The 19,510-nt window shown below is 49.0% G+C and overlaps 1 protein-coding gene across 3 annotated transcripts in view; it reads left to right on the plus strand.

Moving 5' to 3' along the window:
• The window catches only part of LOC8031283 (rab GTPase-binding effector protein 1), a 78,344-nt gene that overhangs the window by 24,560 nt on the left and 34,274 nt on the right, over positions 1-19,510 (plus strand). For all 3 annotated transcript variants that reach the window (XM_029987859.4, XM_029987860.4, XM_029987861.4), the window contains exons 8-13: positions 4,349-4,582; positions 5,573-5,739; positions 9,486-9,735; positions 13,536-13,660; positions 14,249-14,449; positions 16,340-16,579. In XM_029987859.4, the coding sequence (XP_029843719.3) occupies positions 4,349-4,582; positions 5,573-5,739; positions 9,486-9,735; positions 13,536-13,660; positions 14,249-14,449; positions 16,340-16,579 (1,217 nt within the window). The remainder of the gene's footprint in view (positions 1-4,348; positions 4,583-5,572; positions 5,740-9,485; positions 9,736-13,535; positions 13,661-14,248; positions 14,450-16,339; positions 16,580-19,510) is intronic.

Genomic DNA, 19,510 nt, shown 5'->3' on the forward strand with positions numbered 1-19,510 from the left:
CACGCAAACGGCAGCTTACTTCACCTCTCCAAAAAGAGCGAAGTGAAGCTGATTTCTGATGGATCGGCTCCGATTGGCTGGCGCGCGTCATCAAGGAACGAGGCTCCCATTGGCTCTCATGCAGCGTGGTTCCAAAAATCGCCACCGGAGAAGCCCTTTCCGTGGCAGTACAGTGTACGGAGCGGCCCGGTGAGGTGCGGCGGTGCGGGCTTAGTTCCAGAGCCCGCCCGGGCAAACTCCGCAGAAGTTAAACATCCAAGCTCAGCGCGACGCAGCCACATCACGAGAGCGCACACTTGACCATCGGCCGCTACCTCGGCAGTGCCGAAATGTGGCCGTCCACGCCACTAAGCTGCAGACGGAACTAAGGGAGTGGAAGAATGAGCTTCATGCTTTCGCATTCACAACTCATAAGAAGTGCTTAGGTACGTAATGGAATGAAGCAGTGCAAAAGATACAAAAAGGAAGAGACAAACCGGACAGTACAGACCGCTGACTCACACCTAAAGCTTCTTTACTCAAAAAAAGAGTAAGAAAAACACACATTGCTCCAAGCAAACGCACCCACACCTTTTACCCATGGTAGCTAACTACAGCACTCGCTGGACCCTCATTGTCAACTTCAGGCCCGCTTCAGATGGAGCAATTTCACCCAGCAACTTGACGTCACAACACCAGCAACACCGGCCGCCCGCGTTCACACGCAGCAAACGAATTGCTCCGACTTGCCATCATCATCATTAAATTTGATTCTTCTTTCACTATTTAGACGCCCAGCTACGCGCTAAAAACGCATTCTTATACCTTTGAACGGCGTTGAGAATACTAACTAATTTTTCTGAAACTGTTTATTTCCAAAAACGATCCATTCCAAACAAGAACTAAGTCTTCAGCTGTCATCATCACCACCTCAGGGGTGTCACGTGAAAATATTGCATCTCTGATTGGCTGCAGCCGCTTCAACGGTCTTCGAATTGCTCCGAGTTGCTTGCTTGTTCGAGCCGGACCCGATCTCAGCAATTCGCGTTGATCTAGGGAAAGCTAGAGAACAACCTGCCAGCAACCTCAAAATTTCTGGAAAAGTTGCCCCGTCTGAAGCGGGCCTCAGGAATTGCCGTAGTCAGCTACCATGGGTGAAAGGTGTGCGTGTGAGTCAGTGCCCTGTCCTGTCCTGTCCGGTTTGTCTCTTCCTTTTTGTATCTTTTGCACTGCTTTATTCCATTACGTACAGCAATTACCGACTAGCCCAGCTGTCAACCTCATTAAAGTGCTTAGGTGTCCTCACATTTTTTAAATTTTTTATGCATGCCGGTCTTTATTCGAACTTAAAACAAGCCAGCGATCAAGAAGTCGACCCGGTGGCAGCCAAAATGATGCCAGCAGATGCTGGCTTTGAAAGAAACCAAAACTGAGTAAGCTTGGATTTATGCAGCCCAGCCACATCCCCGATCGTACTTGGTCAGTTCTGTCGTTTACGGCGCCACTGGTCATGCTTGTGCATTTCGCTGACACCATAAACAATGCCAATAACTAAGCATTCACGTGTTTACCGGTGTCAAATGCCGCTCATCAACATGGCAGAATGTTACTAGCCGGAAGGGAAAAGGTGTTTCGTGAAACTGCCTCATTTCACAGAATCTGTCTTACTTCTGGTTTCCAAGTCTAGAGCATCATGAAATGTGGTAACAAAAATATGGTAGCCTGTTGTCTTTACAAAAGACTGTGTACCTCAGTGGAAATCAAACCACTCACCTTTTGCACAGTAATCCAGTTCCCTATCTCCTGTGCTAGTAAAGTCGCTTCGGTAAGCTTGGTTATAGCAGCTGGTACCTGCGTATTCATGCTCAAAACACACCAGACATTTTGTGTCTCCGGACTTCGTACGTAGGTTGACGCATTTAAATTTGTTTCCAGCGTCTTCTCAACCACCGCATATACAGTAAAACCTCGTTATAACAAAACGGGATATAACAAACTAATGGATATAACAAAGCAATCATAATTCCCCTTGCTTGCTAATAGTGGGAAGAAATGGACATTGGCTATAACAAACTAATGGTTATAACGAAATAATTACGACCGCTCCTTCAACTTTGTTATTACGAGGTTTTACTGTACCGTAAAGTATGGGGGGGGAGCAGCCCACGCCACTGTCGCTGAAAACTGAGTTAATCTAGGCCTGGGCGCTTGTCTAGTCAAATCGGGCAATTAGTGTATATAATTTTCAGAATTCCCAAGTTTGGGAAATGTTAATAGTAGGCACTTAAACGAAGTTGGCACTTCCACGGCATTTTACAATAAACACGCTTGAATTTCTTTTTTTTTTTTTTTTTTTTTGTCTTCCATTCAGTGGCTTTTTCTATCACAGCCTCTATGCTTTGGTCGGAGTCTTACTTGCTTGGTTAACGAAAGGAAAATAAAGATGCAATTAAAACACAATTAAATGAAAGGCAGTCTAAAATATGTTGTGCACATAACTCGTGTGGCGCATTTGCCAGTGTGCAAAACGGAAAATGCTTCACTTGTCAAGGAGCGTGCAGATAGCGTAAAGATTTTTTGGAATTTTGGGCCGGGAAACGTGCTCCGAGAGTGCCAATGGTCAGCAGTGTTCAGTAGAAGCCATTGCTTTTAAAGATTGTGGAGCTTTTGTCGAGGCTTTTTATTTTGGCATTAATTAATAAAGAACATTTATGTTGCTTTATAACAAGTTCACTCTATGATAATTCTGGTACTGCCACAATTTGCACATTTTATCACATTTTCTTGAGAAGTGAAGAGCTTGTTCCCGTGAGCTTTAGCAATAGCGTGGCATCCCTGGATGTGGAATTATGAAGACAAGCATTTTAAATTCCAAAAAGGTCTGTTCATATAACCTGCCCAATTGCTTTTAACTGGATTCTGTAGACACAAGACACTCTCATTTCTAAAGCCGATACAAGAAAGAGGGGGCAAACATGCAAAAGCACTCTCAAAACAGTGACCTGTGCCAAGATCTTGTGTATGACATCAACATACTCAAAATCCCAGCACAGAGTGCATTTTTGAGCCCGACCCGCTGGGTCCTTTTCACGAGTTGGATAGATTGGGTCCTTTGCCTGCTGCACGAGAGTAGACAGGTTAAAAGCTTTCAGCCTTTCCACTCTGGTGAAGAAGGATGAGCAGCACAACTGGTAGCCTCTGTTCTCGGTGGTGGCTTTCAGGCGAGCGATCGGCTCTTCTTTCGCAAGGGAATCTGAAGCGCTCAATGCAGTGGAACTTCAGGGGATAGCGGCCTTGCGGCGGTTGTGGAACCATTCGCGCTGCTGCGCACATCGCCGCTCGTTCCGCTCCCGCTCCTCTTTCTCCGAAGAAAGGTTGCCGCCATCTATGAGCGATTGCGGCAACCAGTTGTCTGGTTGCTGCCATCACTCATAGGTGGCGCAAGCTTTCCAGAGTTCGGTGTCATCGTTTCTTTGCTGGTGGACACGGTCTTGGGGAACTTAGCCCTTGACAGCTCCTCTGTAAAAGAGGGTTCGTTAGATTTTAGTAAAATAAGGCAACTATATACGTCACCTCATCCTACAATGAGCCGCAGCCAAAGCTACGGGCAGCCAACTGCAGTCGTGAGCCATATAGAAACCGGTATGACAACCTGGAACACAACTTATGACCGCTCTCTTTAGCATCCCATCCCGCCCAAACGTCAAAAAGGGTCCCGAAATGGCAATGGATGACGTCGCAGAAGCTGACTTGCCACCTTGTCGGATGTCGCAATCCTGGCGGTCAGTGCTAGAAGTTCGTCAAAAAGTATGAGCAAATGCGAGCTTCGCTATTGTCATGAAGTCCCAACTCTCGGCTGCCAAACTTTCTATGGACTGTCAAGCTGGAAAGCGACCTGCAGCAAAACAAGCCTTTGCCACATGCACCACTGCCGCTGCAACTGCACCAGGATCGCGGTCGGTGACGGCATTACGCTTCTGTGATGCAAGCGATCGCTTCTCACGCAGCGAGGGGGCCAATCAACGGCGGACTGTTCTATGAATGTGTGCAGATCGCACGCAGGAAGCAATTGCTTTTGCGTGCGAGCCAGAGGGCGCTGTCGCACGTCCTACGGCGCCCTCTGCTTTCTGCGCCGAATCACACAAAAAAAAAAAAAAAAGAGGACGTCTCGTAGTCTTTGATCTTGTTTTCAATGGGGAAACCTGCCGCGTTATGATGCGATCCTGTTTCTTTCTTTGAATGTTTGGAGCTTGTAGAAAGAATTATGGCCTTAAATAAATGATCTTGGAAACCGCTAGAACCCTTTGAGATGAAAGGGAGTACAGTGCAAAGAGGACGGGCGTTCAGTGCACGCGTCCGTGCGGTGCAGTGTGCGAGCTGCTGGAGCGCGAGAAGCGTGAGCACGGGGCCCTGAAGCGTACCTGGCAGATGGCCAACGATCGCTTCCTGGAGGCACAGCAGGCGCACGTGCGGGACCTGGCTCGGCTACAGACGGTGCTCACGGGAGACCAGCAGCGCCACCTGTCACAGCTCAGGCGCAGCGAGGCACCACACGCCGGTGCTGCCGCCACGCTGACCACCCGGGAAGGGGCCCCCGCCACCGGTGGGTGCCATCGTAGCCTTTTTTTACGCCGTTATTAGCAAGGTTCTGCAGGGGATGCCAGCAAGTGCTTCGTGTAAGGCGGTGGCCGAAGAAATATAGCGGGAAATACTGGTCGCTACATTTAGCAGAAAAATGTTAGTGTCAGGTGGCGCTATGACATCTCGCAGCACTGCAACATCACTATTCCCCCATAAAAGTTTGCAGAAAATTATACTTTGCTAACTTGAGTTAGAAAATTTGTCTGCTAAGTTTACCAAGAATTTAGTATGAAGTGACATCACAGTGTCACGTGGCATCACGTGAAGTCACGGTGTCACGTGAACACCCTCCGCTCAATTTATGCTAAATTTAAATGCCGCAGTGCTGCTGTGCGTTGCAGAGTGTGCCACGCCTACCATTCACTCGTCGGACGCAGCAAGAATTTGGCAGTTTTTTTTAAGCCCCACCCATACGATTGTGGAGTAAATAAGTGGATGAGACGTAGAAATTCACCAGTTTTGTTTCTCCCGTATCGTGAGTGGGAGTCATTTCTTTGGCAGACGTGCTGAAATAACCCCACTCGATTCGTGCAGTTTGAAGTGGTGCATTTCATCCTCAACCACACAAAAATGTGCGTGTTACGAAACCGTAGGAGCGACTTTGTCACTACACATTTCAGTTAGCTCTTCCCACAAAATTGACATAAAAATTTGCCAGTTTTGAAACTCTTCAGAACATTTTTTTCTTTTTTTTTTTTATGGTAATGCGCCGATATTACTAGACGCAGTCGTTATTTTGAGTTTCAGGAATGGGTCATTTAATGACGTCGTACAAATATTCAGAATATACCCGGCAGGTGGCATTTAAGATTTGATTTCATTCTGCGGAGCATTTTCCCAAATCGAAAGGTCTCGGTTGTCCCGACGGCACCCGGAAAAATCGCGAGAAGGCACCGTATTAACTTTTGCCGCCACCGGCTCGTTGCACCGACGCCCTCCGTGCCCCGCCCAGGGTCCGAGGGCCGGCCCCCGCAGGCGTCCCGGGAGTCCCACTCCTCGGAGCAGCAGCATGCGTCCCCCCTGCGGTCCGGCAGCGACCTGCCGGGGAACAGGTTCGGGGCGCTGGAACCCCCGCAGTTTGCCAGGGCAGGAGGACGGCTGGGACGGGCAGACGACGACGTGAGTCTCTGGCGTGGAGGTAGGAAGCTTCTGGAGGCGACACGAGGCCATCGGAGGTGAAGCCGGAAGTGTGAAGGGATGCGCTCCCAACGACTACCAAAACCAAGAGACGCCATTGGACGAAAAAGAGAGCCGACTCAACACCGTGACGGTGACTAAAACAGCCGTCGAGTCGGCTCCCCTCTTCGTCCAATGGCGTCACTCGGTTTTGGTCGTCGTTGGGGGCGTGACCCTCCACACTTCTGGCTTCACCTCCGGTGGCCTCGTGTAGCCTCCAGAAGCTTCCTACCTCTGCGGTCTTTAGTGCAGCTCCCCACGAGTACGGTGCCAGCAAATACGTCTCAGACTAGCGCGTTTGTTGCGTCCAAAAAGCTGATCTCTCGACTTGGGCTCAGCGACGTGGTGAATCTGTCGCATCGTCGCCGCCTGCAAACCCGGCAGCGTCCCAGCGGCGGCTGTGGATGTGGCGGGTGCCCGTCCCGCCGCGTTCGCTGGTACTCTTAATGCAGAGTATTTTGTGGGTAGTTTTCTATAAGAGAATTGTCACGAACGAGCATATTAACGAGGGACGTGCAAAGAGCATTAGAGTATACAAAGTTTATACGTAAACTTTGAGCCCCGGCGGGGCCCCCCAAGCTTTTAGCGCAGCTGAACTTGGAGGATAAATGATTAATTAGCATCCAGATGCGCCGGCAAGAGCGGCAAGTTTTGGATGGAAATGATAATAAAGATAATTAACATTAAAAAAATTGAACAATTATAAATGAAATAATAAATAAAACAAAAAATATAAAAGAAAATAAAAAAATATATATATAATAAAATTAAATAAAAATCTAGCACAAACGACATGGGGGGTGGGGCCTTTGCGGGACACAGTCTGTGTTCGCTGGTCTTTGTCAGCATGATAGGGCCCGTATAATTGTTTCCATAACTCTTACAACCAACTGCCAGAATCGCGACATCCGACAGCGCTACACTTGGGCTTTTGCGACGTTATTTGCCGTATTTACTCGCATGATGAACGCACCACCCCCCACAACGATCGTCGGTAGTTGGATTCTTATCTCTTTCCCCGCGCGTAACAAGCACATTTTTATTTTTTGGCTCTGCGAGTCTCAAACTTCGTTCGATTCAGCCAGCCATCGAGTCGAGTGAGCCAGAGAGCAGCCGGGCCAGGTCGAGCCGAGCCGAGCCAAGCATGGTGGCACACACACGCGTTACGATTGTTAGTGCTAAGTTGCAGAAGCGATCGACGGCGTAATTCCAAGCGGCGCACATGGTGAACAAAGGCGGGGTTCAGGAATCTCCCCACCCCCGGGAACGTTCCCACCTTCAGACGCATCGACGTCAACACACACGCCATCGTCTGCTGTCCGCTTTCGGACGACGAAATCGTGAAAGTGGTTAGGCCTGGGGACATTCGCGTTGCTCCCCTTGTCAAGGAAGCTTCGTGGGGTGCTCTGTTTTTCGCAAAAAGAACGCAAAGACACCCTAATGAAAGATACAATAGTAAGGGTGCAGGCGAGCTGGTGGATGTTAACCATGTTGAATATACCTGAGACTGGGGTAGAAAAACATAAAAGTCGAAGAAACAGAACGGGACAGGACGACGTCTCAAGAGACGTCGTCCTGTCCCGTTCTGTTTCTTCGACCTTTATGTTTTTCTACCCCAGTCTCAGGTATATTCAACATGGTTAATACCCTAATGAAAGGTTCGCGATTTGTGGAGCACAGTTCCTGCGGTGCGCCCGCAACCGGCTGCAGGTGTGCCTCCATCGGCGGAGACGCGCCACAGTAATGCCTCCGTCAGATGGGCACACGAAACAACATTTACTCAAAATGCGTTAATGCGCAAAATATTATTACCCCGCATAAAAAACGCACCCCCCCCCCCCCCCCCCCCCCCCCCCCCCCCCCCCCCCCCCCCCCCCCCCCCAAATACACGTTGAGTTTTGGGAAAAAGGCGCATCCATCGTGCTAGTAAATACGCTGTTACCCCTTCGGGACCACTTTCGACACACGGGCGAAACGGGATGGCAGACGCACCGTTCGGAGATGCATTTCGGGCACCGTACTACAAATATGGCGCCAGGAACGCATCTCCAACTCGTCTGCCTAGCATCCCATAGAAGGCATTGACCGGGTGCCACTTTTGAGGCGGACGCTCGGAACGAGCTAGCAACAGTAGCTCGCTAATACAGTGAAACCTCGTTATAAAGAAGTTGAAGGAGCGGTCGTAATTACTTTGTTATAACCATTAGTTTGTTATAGCCAATGTCCATTTCTTCCAACTATTCAAGCAAGGGGAATTATGATTGCTTTGTTATATCCATTTGTTTGTTATATCCCATTTTGTTATAACGAGGTTTTACTGTACTGGCAATCTCGACGGTGCAGGATGCACGTCGCAAAAGAACTGCGGAAGGTCGCTGTCGGCGTGCACTCGGCAGTCGCGTGCACAGATGTGGCCGCCGGCGAACACTCCCCATACTCCTTACCGATCAAAAATGGTTTCAATTTGGCCAGATATGACGTCACGGGGCACTGCACATCACGCCGTCGGAAGTCGCGATATCGGCAATCGGTCGTAGGAGTTCCGGCAGAACGTACGAGTAAACGCGAGAGCCGCCGTCGTCGCAGCATCTCAACTCCCGGCTGCGGAAGCTTCCAAGGACCGTCGAGCTGGAAGAAGAACCCGCAGCAGAACGGGCGTCCACCGCATCGCGGCTGGCAACGGGGCGACACTTGCGCGACGTCGTCGGGCGAAAGTCGAGGGACCACATTTGAGGATGCGATAGAAGCACCGGTCAGTGACGCGCTCCGGACTCTGTTGTACGAGTCTAGGTTTTATGGAAGGTAGCAGTAATAGACCCCCTCCAAAACCAAAACCAAGTTTGACCTTCCTGTTCATGCGCCGTAATGTCGGTCTGCCCTCGGGACGTGGGTTTCGTGATACTAGACTGAAGGTTTTACAGTATTTGCGAGATGAAATCTGTGCACTATCTACGAGCAATGGTCGTCTATAACGTTGTCGTAAATATTTAGGAACCACAGTGAAAGAATTTATTAAAAATTATTAAAAAATTAATATGCAGAATAAAAATGTTTTGCGGCTGCCCAACGGGCAGAGCCAGCGAAACATGTTCTCTCATTGTGAGCAGCCACAAGCGAGCACAATGGCTCGCTCGTGGCATGCGCATTTGCATCTCGCCGAGATGCAAACGTGTAAACCAACCGGCGATGCTAAGCGGGTTTCTGAGAATTTTCATTTATGGTCGCGACTCAATCTACTGTCTCTAAGCATTCTAACAAACCCGAGACCAGATTGATACTCATCCGATTTGCTCGTTAGAAAAACGGGATTGAAGCTCAGGACGCTCCCATTTTTCTGCGATTTGGAGCAGAAACCGGAGGGCACCATCAGACGTGCAACAGCCAATTGCGAGCAACAGCTTTCTGTGCGGCAAGGGGGCCAACCAACTGCTGTCGTGATTTTTTAGTGAATGCGATTTACGGGCTGGAAGCAATTGCTCGTGATTGGCCGTCGCGCGTCCGACGGTGCCCCCCTGGTTTTTGTGCTACTTTGCCAAAAAAACTGTTGTGTCACGACTTTTGATTCTATTTTTTTAAGCGGTTTCTGGGTGCCCCCCAGAAACCGTTTGAGTGCCCGTATGAGTCCCCCAGTTCGTCGTGCAAGTCGTCCAGCCAGAGATGATGGAAGTTCCCGTTGCGGGGCCTCGCAGCGGATGCACAGCTCCCCGGCCAACCTGAATGTGAACAAGCCCCCCGCGGCGGCACTGCTGGGACCCCAGGAGCAGGGCCACCACCGGCGGTCCCTGTCGAGCTCGGACCTGCCCCTGCGGCCGGAGGGGGTCGGCCCCGCCCTTGGGCCCAGGGGACGCGCGGACGACACCCAGTCCCTCGGGGGGGACTGCACTTCCGTCCCCAACACCTCCGTCAGCCTCACCAGGGATCAGCTGAGTGCACTCTCTGGTGAGGGCACCTTCCTCCTTTGCTGCAGTTCATCGGGCGGGTGACATCAACGAGGCTCTCCGCCGACGAGGAGAAATGAAAGGACACGGGAGATGGAGCGCCACTCGCAACCTGTATAGGGCGGTTTCACGAAACACCTTCTCGGTTCCAGCGAGTCACATTTCTCCATGTTGACAAACAGCGTCCACCACTTTCCCCGTTAGTTTGCATACGCGACCCCAAGCAACGGCGATCAGTTCTGCCGACAACAGAACCCGGTAGTACATGTGCCAAAAGGTTCTTCGATATGGCTGCTGTCAATCGCATCACTGTAATTGTGATGGCGGGCGACGTTGCAACGTGAAGTACTGCACAAACGAAAATGGTAGAGGTGTGCGAATATCAAAATCTTTCGAAGCGAATCGAATCGAATAATAAAGGTTACGAATCGAATCGAATATTTTCGAATACGAATAGTAGTTCCAAATAAGGATATATTTGAAAACAAATAGTTTCTATTTGATGTGAATTAAACAAGAATGCTTAATAAAAAAACACAACTGGAATTTTTTTTCAACATACGTTTATGAAAAGGTTACTTTTATTGCAATAAGAAAAATGTTCCACATGTGACTGTTAAAAAAAACAGATGAAGAAAGATTAGTCAGTAAAATACCATTCCTTGAGTGAGGTTAGAGAACGTAAATGAAATTGCAAAAGTGAAGGCGGGTCGGCAAGCCACAACGCAGTCGGAGATCGCATCGCAAACGAAAGGAGGCACTTGAGCGTAAACGCAAGTACACAAGCGGTGGCGGGTCCGCAAGCCGCAATACGAAGTCGATGATTGCGTCTCTACTTTGTGCGATATCTTTTTACGCTCGTGAATGCAACCACGCAAACACAAACGGAAGTACACAAGCGGAGGCGGGTCGACAGGCCACAGCAGAGTTTCATATTGCGCGATAGCGCTGTGCAACCGCACTGACTATGCACCATCTCTTTCCGTGTGCAATAGTTCTGTCCATAGAGGGCGCCACAAAGATGCAATAAATTAAGAATATGTTGTTTGTTTGTTTTTTTGGCGGGGGGAGGAAGTCTCACTTTTATCATTGAAAACGGGTAGAAATAAATAACAAAAGGAATACTGGCAAACTGATAAACCGGAAAATCAAGTGGAAAATAACACAAGCCAGATATCACCGATAGCCGAGGTGAGCCATAAATCCATATCCGAATCCATAGCACCTTGGCTACTGTAGTCACTGTAGGTACGAAATCATGAATATATGGTTGTGCTACATTAAAAATGAATGTGGACAGGAACGTATACAAGACGTCTCGGGCGGACGCCCGAAACGTCGCGACGATGCATGTGCCGTTGCAAACCGTAGTCCTTCATCCTATCTATCGCAGCGTTTGCACCACGACCACTTAGCCAACTCTGCAATCCGGACATCACGGCAAGCAAAGGACAGATCGCCCTACCGCGTGCAAATAACTTTCCAATCCTTCCTACAAAAAGAAAAAAAAAGATACTTAGGTTGGTTGTGTAGGTTTCCCAAGCTCGAAACCATACTGTGCAGTCCAAACACAAAACAGAGAACTCGACCGCAAGTTGACATTAATCAATGAGTTCCGCGTTATTCATAGTTTTCGAAGTATTCAAAGAACTCGAATAGTTCGAACAGCGAAAGGGCGAAGCGAATCAAATCGAATAGCAAGCATTATTCGCGAAGTATTCAAAGTTTCCAATATTCGCACACCCCTAGAAAATGGCTAAAATCTATGTGCTGTTCTGGGTTGCCGGGAGTTCTTCAATCGTGTATGTGACTAATTTTGTGATCATAATTTTTTTTTTTTATTTTTATACATAAAATATGAAGATACAAGGATAATAAAAACCACTATAAAACCAGAAGTCGCATATGTTTTCTAAGTATTGCCGTTTTTTTTACTTGCATCTCTCCTTAAAGGGGCCCTGCAATCATATTTAAGCGTCTACCTTTTTTGCGGTTTCCACGTCTCTTGGGGTTCGGGCAAGCCAGCGGGCACGAAGAGAGTAACTGAATATCAGTGCGTCATGTTTCAACCAAACGACGCGGAAACCTCCTCCACCTACAGGGGCGACCCGCGGTGCCGAAAGCGCACAAAATGTATTGTTTTTAGTTGTGGGCTTCCTACTAGCCAGAGCCGCTAAAAGCTTCTTTTTAGTTGAAATACAAAATATAAGTGGTGCGAATTGAATGATTTACCTATAAAAGTAGTTTTTGTTCAGTATTTTAAATTAGAAAAGAAACAAATGCAGTTTATAAAGTACGGAAGCAAGAAATTACTTGTCGACATACCCGAGACGAAGCGGTGGAAAAGGCAGCGCATACAGGAAGGAGTAGTGGGATCGGGCACCTACGAGCAGTGAGTGTAGAAAGGTCTTCGATGTACGCGGCGGCGCTGCGGTTGTATACGGGCTCGAGGGTCCGACCGGTTGCGAGCGTTCCGAAGGCTTTTCTTGCAGGTTTGGCCTGCGGTTTGGCCGTTTGATGGTATGGCAGCGTGAAGTGACTCCCGTTCTAAACTAGTCTTTACCCCGAGTTGGCTGTCGTTTGGAGTGTCATGCCGAATTAGTGTTTAATCGTGCAGCAAATGCAATGCGAGCCACCCTGGCTGCCCGCTTCATACAGCCTATCCAGGACATGCATTAGTGGCGCCCTATCGAGCGGTCGGCACGGAGTGCGGCAGCCGTGAGCGCTCGCTGAGCTCACTAACCCTTCTCTAGTTCGCGGCCACTCAAGGAACCAAGGACGTCTTGAAGGAGGTTATTTTTTGCTTGTTTTTGTAATTTTAGTTTGCCTGCAACTTCTAAAATAAAACAAAATTCGAGAAAAGAAAAGTTTCATTAAGTTACTACATTCAGTGCGCTCAGGTTCGGTGCAAATTGAAAACCAGTAAAAAAGTCCTTGCAGGGCCCCTTTAAGCGTTAACCTACAGAATCGTCTCCTACTATGCAAAAAATCCTTTTCTAGCATTTTTCTTTCCATTCCCCTTTGCACTCTTCTGCACCTTTCTTGAAAGGCGCAAGTCACTGAGCTACTCTACAGGAACAAGGAGGGTCTCCCTCTTTTTTTGCATAGAAAGAAAAAATTGAGGGACAGTTTTCTCTTTTTTGGCTGCTCGTCGGGCTTTAATGAGGGATTTGTTTACCTAATTGTTGAAGAGTTCTAAGAGCTCTAGGACTACCATGAGGCAAGCCTTACAAAATGTCATTACGATTGGGTAAGTCTGGAGGTTTGCCTCCATACCGATGCCTGCTTTTTGAATGTGCTGTGGCTACTCTCATACGATCCAAGGTCATGCAATTTTTATAGAATAACTTCCAACACAATAATGCTTTTATTGCTGTTCATAGTCCTAAACATTCTGTTTTCTTTAATAACATTCTCTATCTCACTTTAAGTGATTACACTCACCTCTTATTTATTGCCGTTTATCTCTTCAGATGGGACGTGCATTGGTTTGAGTGTTTACAGTAGTCAGGGAAAACCAGGAAAAGTTGGGCAAATTTTGTTGTGTAGTGATAGTGATAATATCAGTATTACTAGATTGTTCAAATGGGGTTCTAAGCCTCTGCCAGGCCCCACATGATATAACCTCTACTCGTGTATGATACGCAGAACTAGCAGAATCGGTGGTAGCTAAAGAAGTTTCCTTAGACTTCAAAAATTGACAAAATAAGGAACTTTTGGTTGCCATAAGCGCTCGTGCTGCAAAGTGAAAAAAAAAATGTGCATATTATTTGTTTTTGTTTTTCTGCGAATGCACGGCAGACGCAACACCCGAGATGGAAGCCCGCAAGTCATTACTGGAGATGGCACGGATGGAGTATGACGACGTGCTCAGCGTGGGCAAGCGGGTGGTCAGCGACAAGGAATGGCTGCGGCTGGAAGACGAGGTGGGTCAGGTCACTGTTTGCTACACATCGGGTCACGTCGCTCCCTCCTCTTCTATCTACAAATGCAGATTACTGAGGTCTTCGGTCACCCTCGCGTCACTTCAGCGGTGCGTTTATCCCTCGAGCTTTAAGCCTCACTAAAGCGAACGAAAAGGTGCGGGGCATCCTGATTGGAGGCGACGTCTTGTTTTTCCGCTCGCGGCGTAAGAGTGCGCTCGGAAATCGGTACGCAGTCGGCCAATGCCACTTAGAAAACAAAACCTGCGCGTTATGTCACCGCCGGTGGGTCTCCGACCCACCAGCGGTGACGTCAGATCGCCGAGCTCAGATTGGCTCGAGTTGGAAGGATAGTGGGTAGACCTCCAGGTAGCTAGCATTGAGGTCTAATCTCTATTCCACCATCAGAGCCAATCGGAGCTGGGTGTTTCGACATCACCGCTACCCCCGCGCAAGAAGCAAACGAACTTGCGCTCCGCATTGGGTCGGCCCCCGTACGTCGTTGTTGCAACCGCCTTTGTACATTGCTGGCCGGGAACGACTTGCCTCCCGAGTGCAAAGTCGGCAATGCATGGTGTGCCTTCCCCGCAGCTGCAGCACCTGCGGGAGCGCCTGTGCCAGCCGTGCGAGATGTGCAGCAACTACGAGGTGCAGCTGCAGCAGGTGCAGCGTGACCTGGAGCGGCACATGAAGGAGCTGGCCGTGACGCGCCAGGACCTCTCCCACGAACGCTCCTTTCGCCAGGGGCTCGAGCAGCGCTTCGCAGACTCCGCCACCGATGTCCGGCACCAGGCAAGGGCCTCACACCCTATGCTCCCTCCCGCGCTCTCTTTCTCTCCTTCGCTCTCAATCTCTAGTTCTAGCTGCGACGTTAAGTGCTTAGTATTTGTAAGGCCAGCTTTTGGGGTCGATTGTGATGTCACGCCGACGACGTCGCAGTGTTTGCAACAGTTGGTGGCACTGTGACATCACATGACAGCATGCTTTCCTAGTGGTCACGTGACACTGGGATGGTACTGGTCAGCTACAGAGCCGTACATGGAGAAAGTTTGACCTTTAATCAAGAGGTATGGGGGGCAAATAAAGAGGCGCTATTGGCCGAAAGCGGGCTGGGCGTGTTCCAGGGCGCGTTCAGAAATTTGAATGTGACTAACCAGAAGCAAAGAATAATGTCCTAGTGGTGGTTGTAAGAAATGCAATTAATAAATGCATCGGATTAATTCTAAGTGACCGAAAGTATGGTGCACACTCTATTTCGATCACAGTACGTAATCCGTACGCCAGTCGCCGAAGGCCGGGCATCTGCCGTCCGAGCGTTAGGACTCCGTCCATGCAAAATAGAGTCCAAACGGCACATTCATCTGTTCCATCTTTTTGCTTGATCATTATCGAAACATCAAGTGCACCATATTTTCAATTATGAAGAGTCGCTACGTTTACCTCTTTCGCACTTACTAAAAGTGTTTCTCGCTACTGCTGCTAAGGGATTATTTTTGGCTTCTGGTTGGCCAAGAGAGCACATCCAGCCCCCTATCCGCTTCTGGTGCATGCCTTGGCTCTGCCTCCTCCTCCCATTGACCGAACACTCTCTATATACTGCTCTGGTGAGCTATACACGAAAATTTTCTATGTTTTAGTGCGCGTCTGGGGCACCGCCCTGCAGGCATTTCACAGGGACCGTGTTTCAGCAGACATTTTCGCCGTTTCGTAGATGAATAGTTTTTGTGTAGAACTGTCGTAAAAAACAAACAGCACGCCCAAAGAAATTGTGTAGGTTGTGCATACTCTGGCATACCACCGCAATTCCCGCAGTCCCCGCGCCGCAAGCAACCATCCGGTGCCGGGAGTAAAGCACCGCTTGCGTCTGATAGCAATGCTAAAAGAAATGTGCTCTACAAGTGCTATGCATTTATGGCACCATTGGTATATACCAAAAAACGGGCAGTTTTTGACATTTTTGGTGCATGTGTTATTGGCACAGAAGAACTTTTCACTGCTCCTAAATTGACTTTTGACTGCTCCAAGAGCTGCTCCTAAATAAATCGAACCAATCACATTGCTGAATGTTGAGTTGCTATTGTTACCATAATTTGCCAGCATTCGTCTTTGAAGCTTGGTTTTAGTGGTTGTTCTCATATGTTTCAACAATTGGTATACTATTCCAACGTTGTCACCAGTTGGTGGTCTGCCGCGAGCAGTGCGCGGGTAATCCAGTTACAGCCTAAAAATATGGTGTCTTCCACACTCCCGAATGGTCGATGTTATCCCAAATCAAAAGAAGGCGACGAACGTAAAGCTGAAATAAAATGTTTACACAAGGAGAATTTGCACCCCCAAACTTAGAGGAAGGTACTGCGCACCTCGCATCGTCATTCAACCCGAAGCGGCGCATTACTGCCCCTTTTGTACACATGACACATTTGGGGATATTCTGAAGCAGAGCAAACAATGATAGCCTAGAACGGGCTGTAAATTTCCAGAAAAATAAGGATTAATAAAAGAAAGAACTGGGCCAAGCAGAATATGAACCTTGTTCCTCCGCGCGGAAGCCACGTGCGTTGCCATATCCACCGCGCACGTGGCAACGTCCCCTTCGCGCCGTCGGGAAATCGAACCGACACTCCGCGAGACAGCGTAGCCAACATAAGCCGGCTCGGTGCCGTCGCTTCTTCGGTCCCGCAGGTGTGCGAGCTCCAGGAGCGCCTCCAAGCGGCAGAATCCTCCCTGGAGGAGGCTCGTCAGGCGCAGCTGGCGTGCGTGTCGGACACGCGCCACCACGTGTCCCAGCTCAAGGAGCACCTGACCCAGCTCAAAGACAAGGCCCTCCGGGTTGAGCAAGACAACCACCAGCTGCTGGGGCGCTACGTGGTCAGGGCCAGGGCGCTGCAGGACCAGCCCATCAACCTCCCAGACTCCATGGAGGTGGGTGCCAGTATGTCACGCCGCTTGTGGGGGGGGGGGGGGGAGGGTAGTGCTGCCGTACGATGGGAACTTGTCGAACTTGGCTGTCTGTCCACTTTCTTGTAGCGCCCTTGTCTGTCTGCTTCCTTATCCCTGTTTTTTGGTGCTTACCTACATGATCATGAACCAAACGGCTTAAATTGCCACTTTAATTCAGATTTTAAGGTGGAACTTTTTGTTTTCCTTCATTTGGAGAGTGATGGCGGAGGGAAAAGCGACTGAGGTGTCGCCTGGCAAGCCTCTCCCAAGCCCCTTGGGAGCAAAGAGGACGCAAATATATGCAATATTTGTTTTAACAATATTAACGGAGCACAAAAATGTAAAATGGCAGATAGGTGTTAAAGCATGGTCCACACACTTGCGACCGAAGGATCTCAAGAATCTGTTCTAAGCCTCGCGTGATTGCTTACGACTGGCTGTGTAGCAGCACAGCCTGTCGTCAGCACTCGCAATAGTTTTAAAGGGCAACTCCGCTCAATTCCAAATTTTTTGGGCTTATTTGCAATTCCATTTCCCATTTTCCATTTTTATTTGTGTAATCATAATAAAACATCGGCAGATCCGAAACCGAAACTTCGGTTGCACCAGGCAACATTGGTATCGTGTCATCAGAGTCATGGCCACGTCACGTCGAACCACGTGTGACGTTCGTGGGGGGCAAGGTACAGGACACGTGACGCAAGCAGGCCGCTTCGGATGGCGCAAAAAGTGACGGCTCGGGGGACAGGGGGAAGGGGAGAAGACGAAAGAGGAGAGGGGGAGTGGAGAAACCGGACGTGGGGAACAAGTTGGGACAGGTCAAAGGAAGCGAGTTCAAGCGGGAAGACGCGCCGAGAAAAGTGCCAGGGAGCGCGCTGGAGAGCGCGTGGGAAACGAACGCACCAGAGAAGCACAACGGAAAGGCCTCCCGCTGGCGTCAGCGCCCCAGGCCCCAAGCAATGAGAAGCCCGGATCACCTTTACTGCAAGGCCACTCGATAACGTCAGCGCTTCAAGCCCCAGAACCCTGTGAGTGCGACCAGAGAAACACAACGGCCACCCGCTGGCGTCAGCGCCCCAAGCCCCGAACCCTCCGAGCCCTGTGAAGCCCGAATCGCCTCAATCGCAAGGCCACCCGCTGGCGCCAGCGCTCCAAGCCCCTGAACCCTGTGAGCCCCGGAGCCAACTCGCCCACGCACCAGCACAGTGACAAACAGCCTGGGACACCACCTCATCAGAACGCCACAACAATCGGTGAGCTGCGGGCGGCACCAGCACCGACACCCGTTATTATTAAACAGTAAATACTGTTTTTGCCTCGTCTCTCCTCACCTCAGCGTGGGCCCACCACAGCGCGTCTGTGCCTTCCCTACGTGGGTCATCACAGTCTCCTTTATGCGACGGCGGGCGAACGTGGAGTGTCCTCTGCTCCTCAATTTTCGCCAATGTAGTTTGCTACAACATTGTGTGAAAACTTGTGAAAGACACCTCCGAAGCTGGTCAACTTGCAATTCGAGCAGGCAGCATCACAACATCATGGGCCTATTGATCTTTCGACATTCATCGCAGCTAGGCATCGGAGATGCGGCCCGCGCTCGTATCAAACAAAATGTCCTTCTCAAGCTAGAGCAGCAGTGAGACAAAACACACTGCTCCCAGCTCTCAGCTCCAAGGAGCGCACATTCAGCGCAAACTGGCACATCCGTGTTATGGTGATCAAGTGATGCTGTTGAGCCAACACCGGGAGGAGAAACTCGTGACGTCATCGTTCAATTTCACTGTGAGAAGTAAAAACAAACAAAACGTGAGAATGGCGTGGTCATGCCTCTGACGTAGTGGCTCAATGTTGGCTGCTCCAACTCCGTGGCATTGACTGCGCTGATGATTGCGCCTCGCGTCGCATACTAGAGTTGGCAGATTTCGGCGACTTGGCTCATTTGAAAGTTTGCTGGCCAGTTTATTAAATATATAGACGGAATTAGATCGTAATATTTTACACGTGGTCTTCCTATATAATACTGAAGAGGACTGCATAGTTTTCTAATTATCAAAAATGAAGCAGAGTTGCCCTTTAAGAACTGGTCGTGACGTGGTTGGTCAAACGCAAACGTGTGTTCCAGCCTTCGGGGAAAAATACTGATTGTTAAATCCAGATTTTCACTATTCACAATGTTTGCGGGAAAATTTCAAAAGGTTAGGACATGCAAAAAATAAAATATGAGATAACTATACTGCTAAGACCCATGGTATGTTCCTATAAGCCTGCTAAATTTGTTTAAAAAATGGTGCAATAATGTTTGTGGATAAATCGATTTATATGCGGGACCCTCGGAACCACCTCACTCGGAAATGCCGCTGTCTTTGTTCAGTCGGTAACGTCATTCGCCCAACACGTGGCGTCCCCTTGCACGCGCTCACAGACTTGGCTCTCTCGGCGCCCCGCGCTTCAGCTTCCACATTTACCCTCCGGGATTCAAGCGCTTGGTTTCCAGCAGGGTGTCGAACCGAAATTTTTATCGGTTCGGTTCCGGTTCGGGTTCACGGCTTTCGGTTCGGTTCCGGTTCAGTTCCGGGGAGCCAAAAATAACGGTTCAAACCGGTTCGAACCGCTAAATTGAGAATATATTTTCCGCGTTCTTTTGGCAATATACACTATTTCCGTTGTGAAACGATTAACTATATAGTTTCTTCGATCGTCCGTGCAATTTACTTTTGTTCTTAGGTACCAGAAATATTAAATTCAGTTATTTAATTTTGACGCAAGAGTAGAAGAAAACCTACATTAACATACATAACGTCGTGTTCATACGACTCAATATATATTTGTTTACGAGTAAAATATATTTTGCCTGAATCAAAATGTTTAAGTACAAGAGTAAAGAGTTGAGCTTGTTGGTACATACCTGTAAATAGA

Source organism: Ixodes scapularis, unplaced genomic scaffold (genome assembly GCF_016920785.2).
Source record: "Ixodes scapularis isolate PalLabHiFi unplaced genomic scaffold, ASM1692078v2 PGA_scaffold1__304_contigs__length_218370807, whole genome shotgun sequence".
NCBI classification, from domain to species: domain Eukaryota; kingdom Metazoa; phylum Arthropoda; class Arachnida; order Ixodida; family Ixodidae; genus Ixodes; species Ixodes scapularis.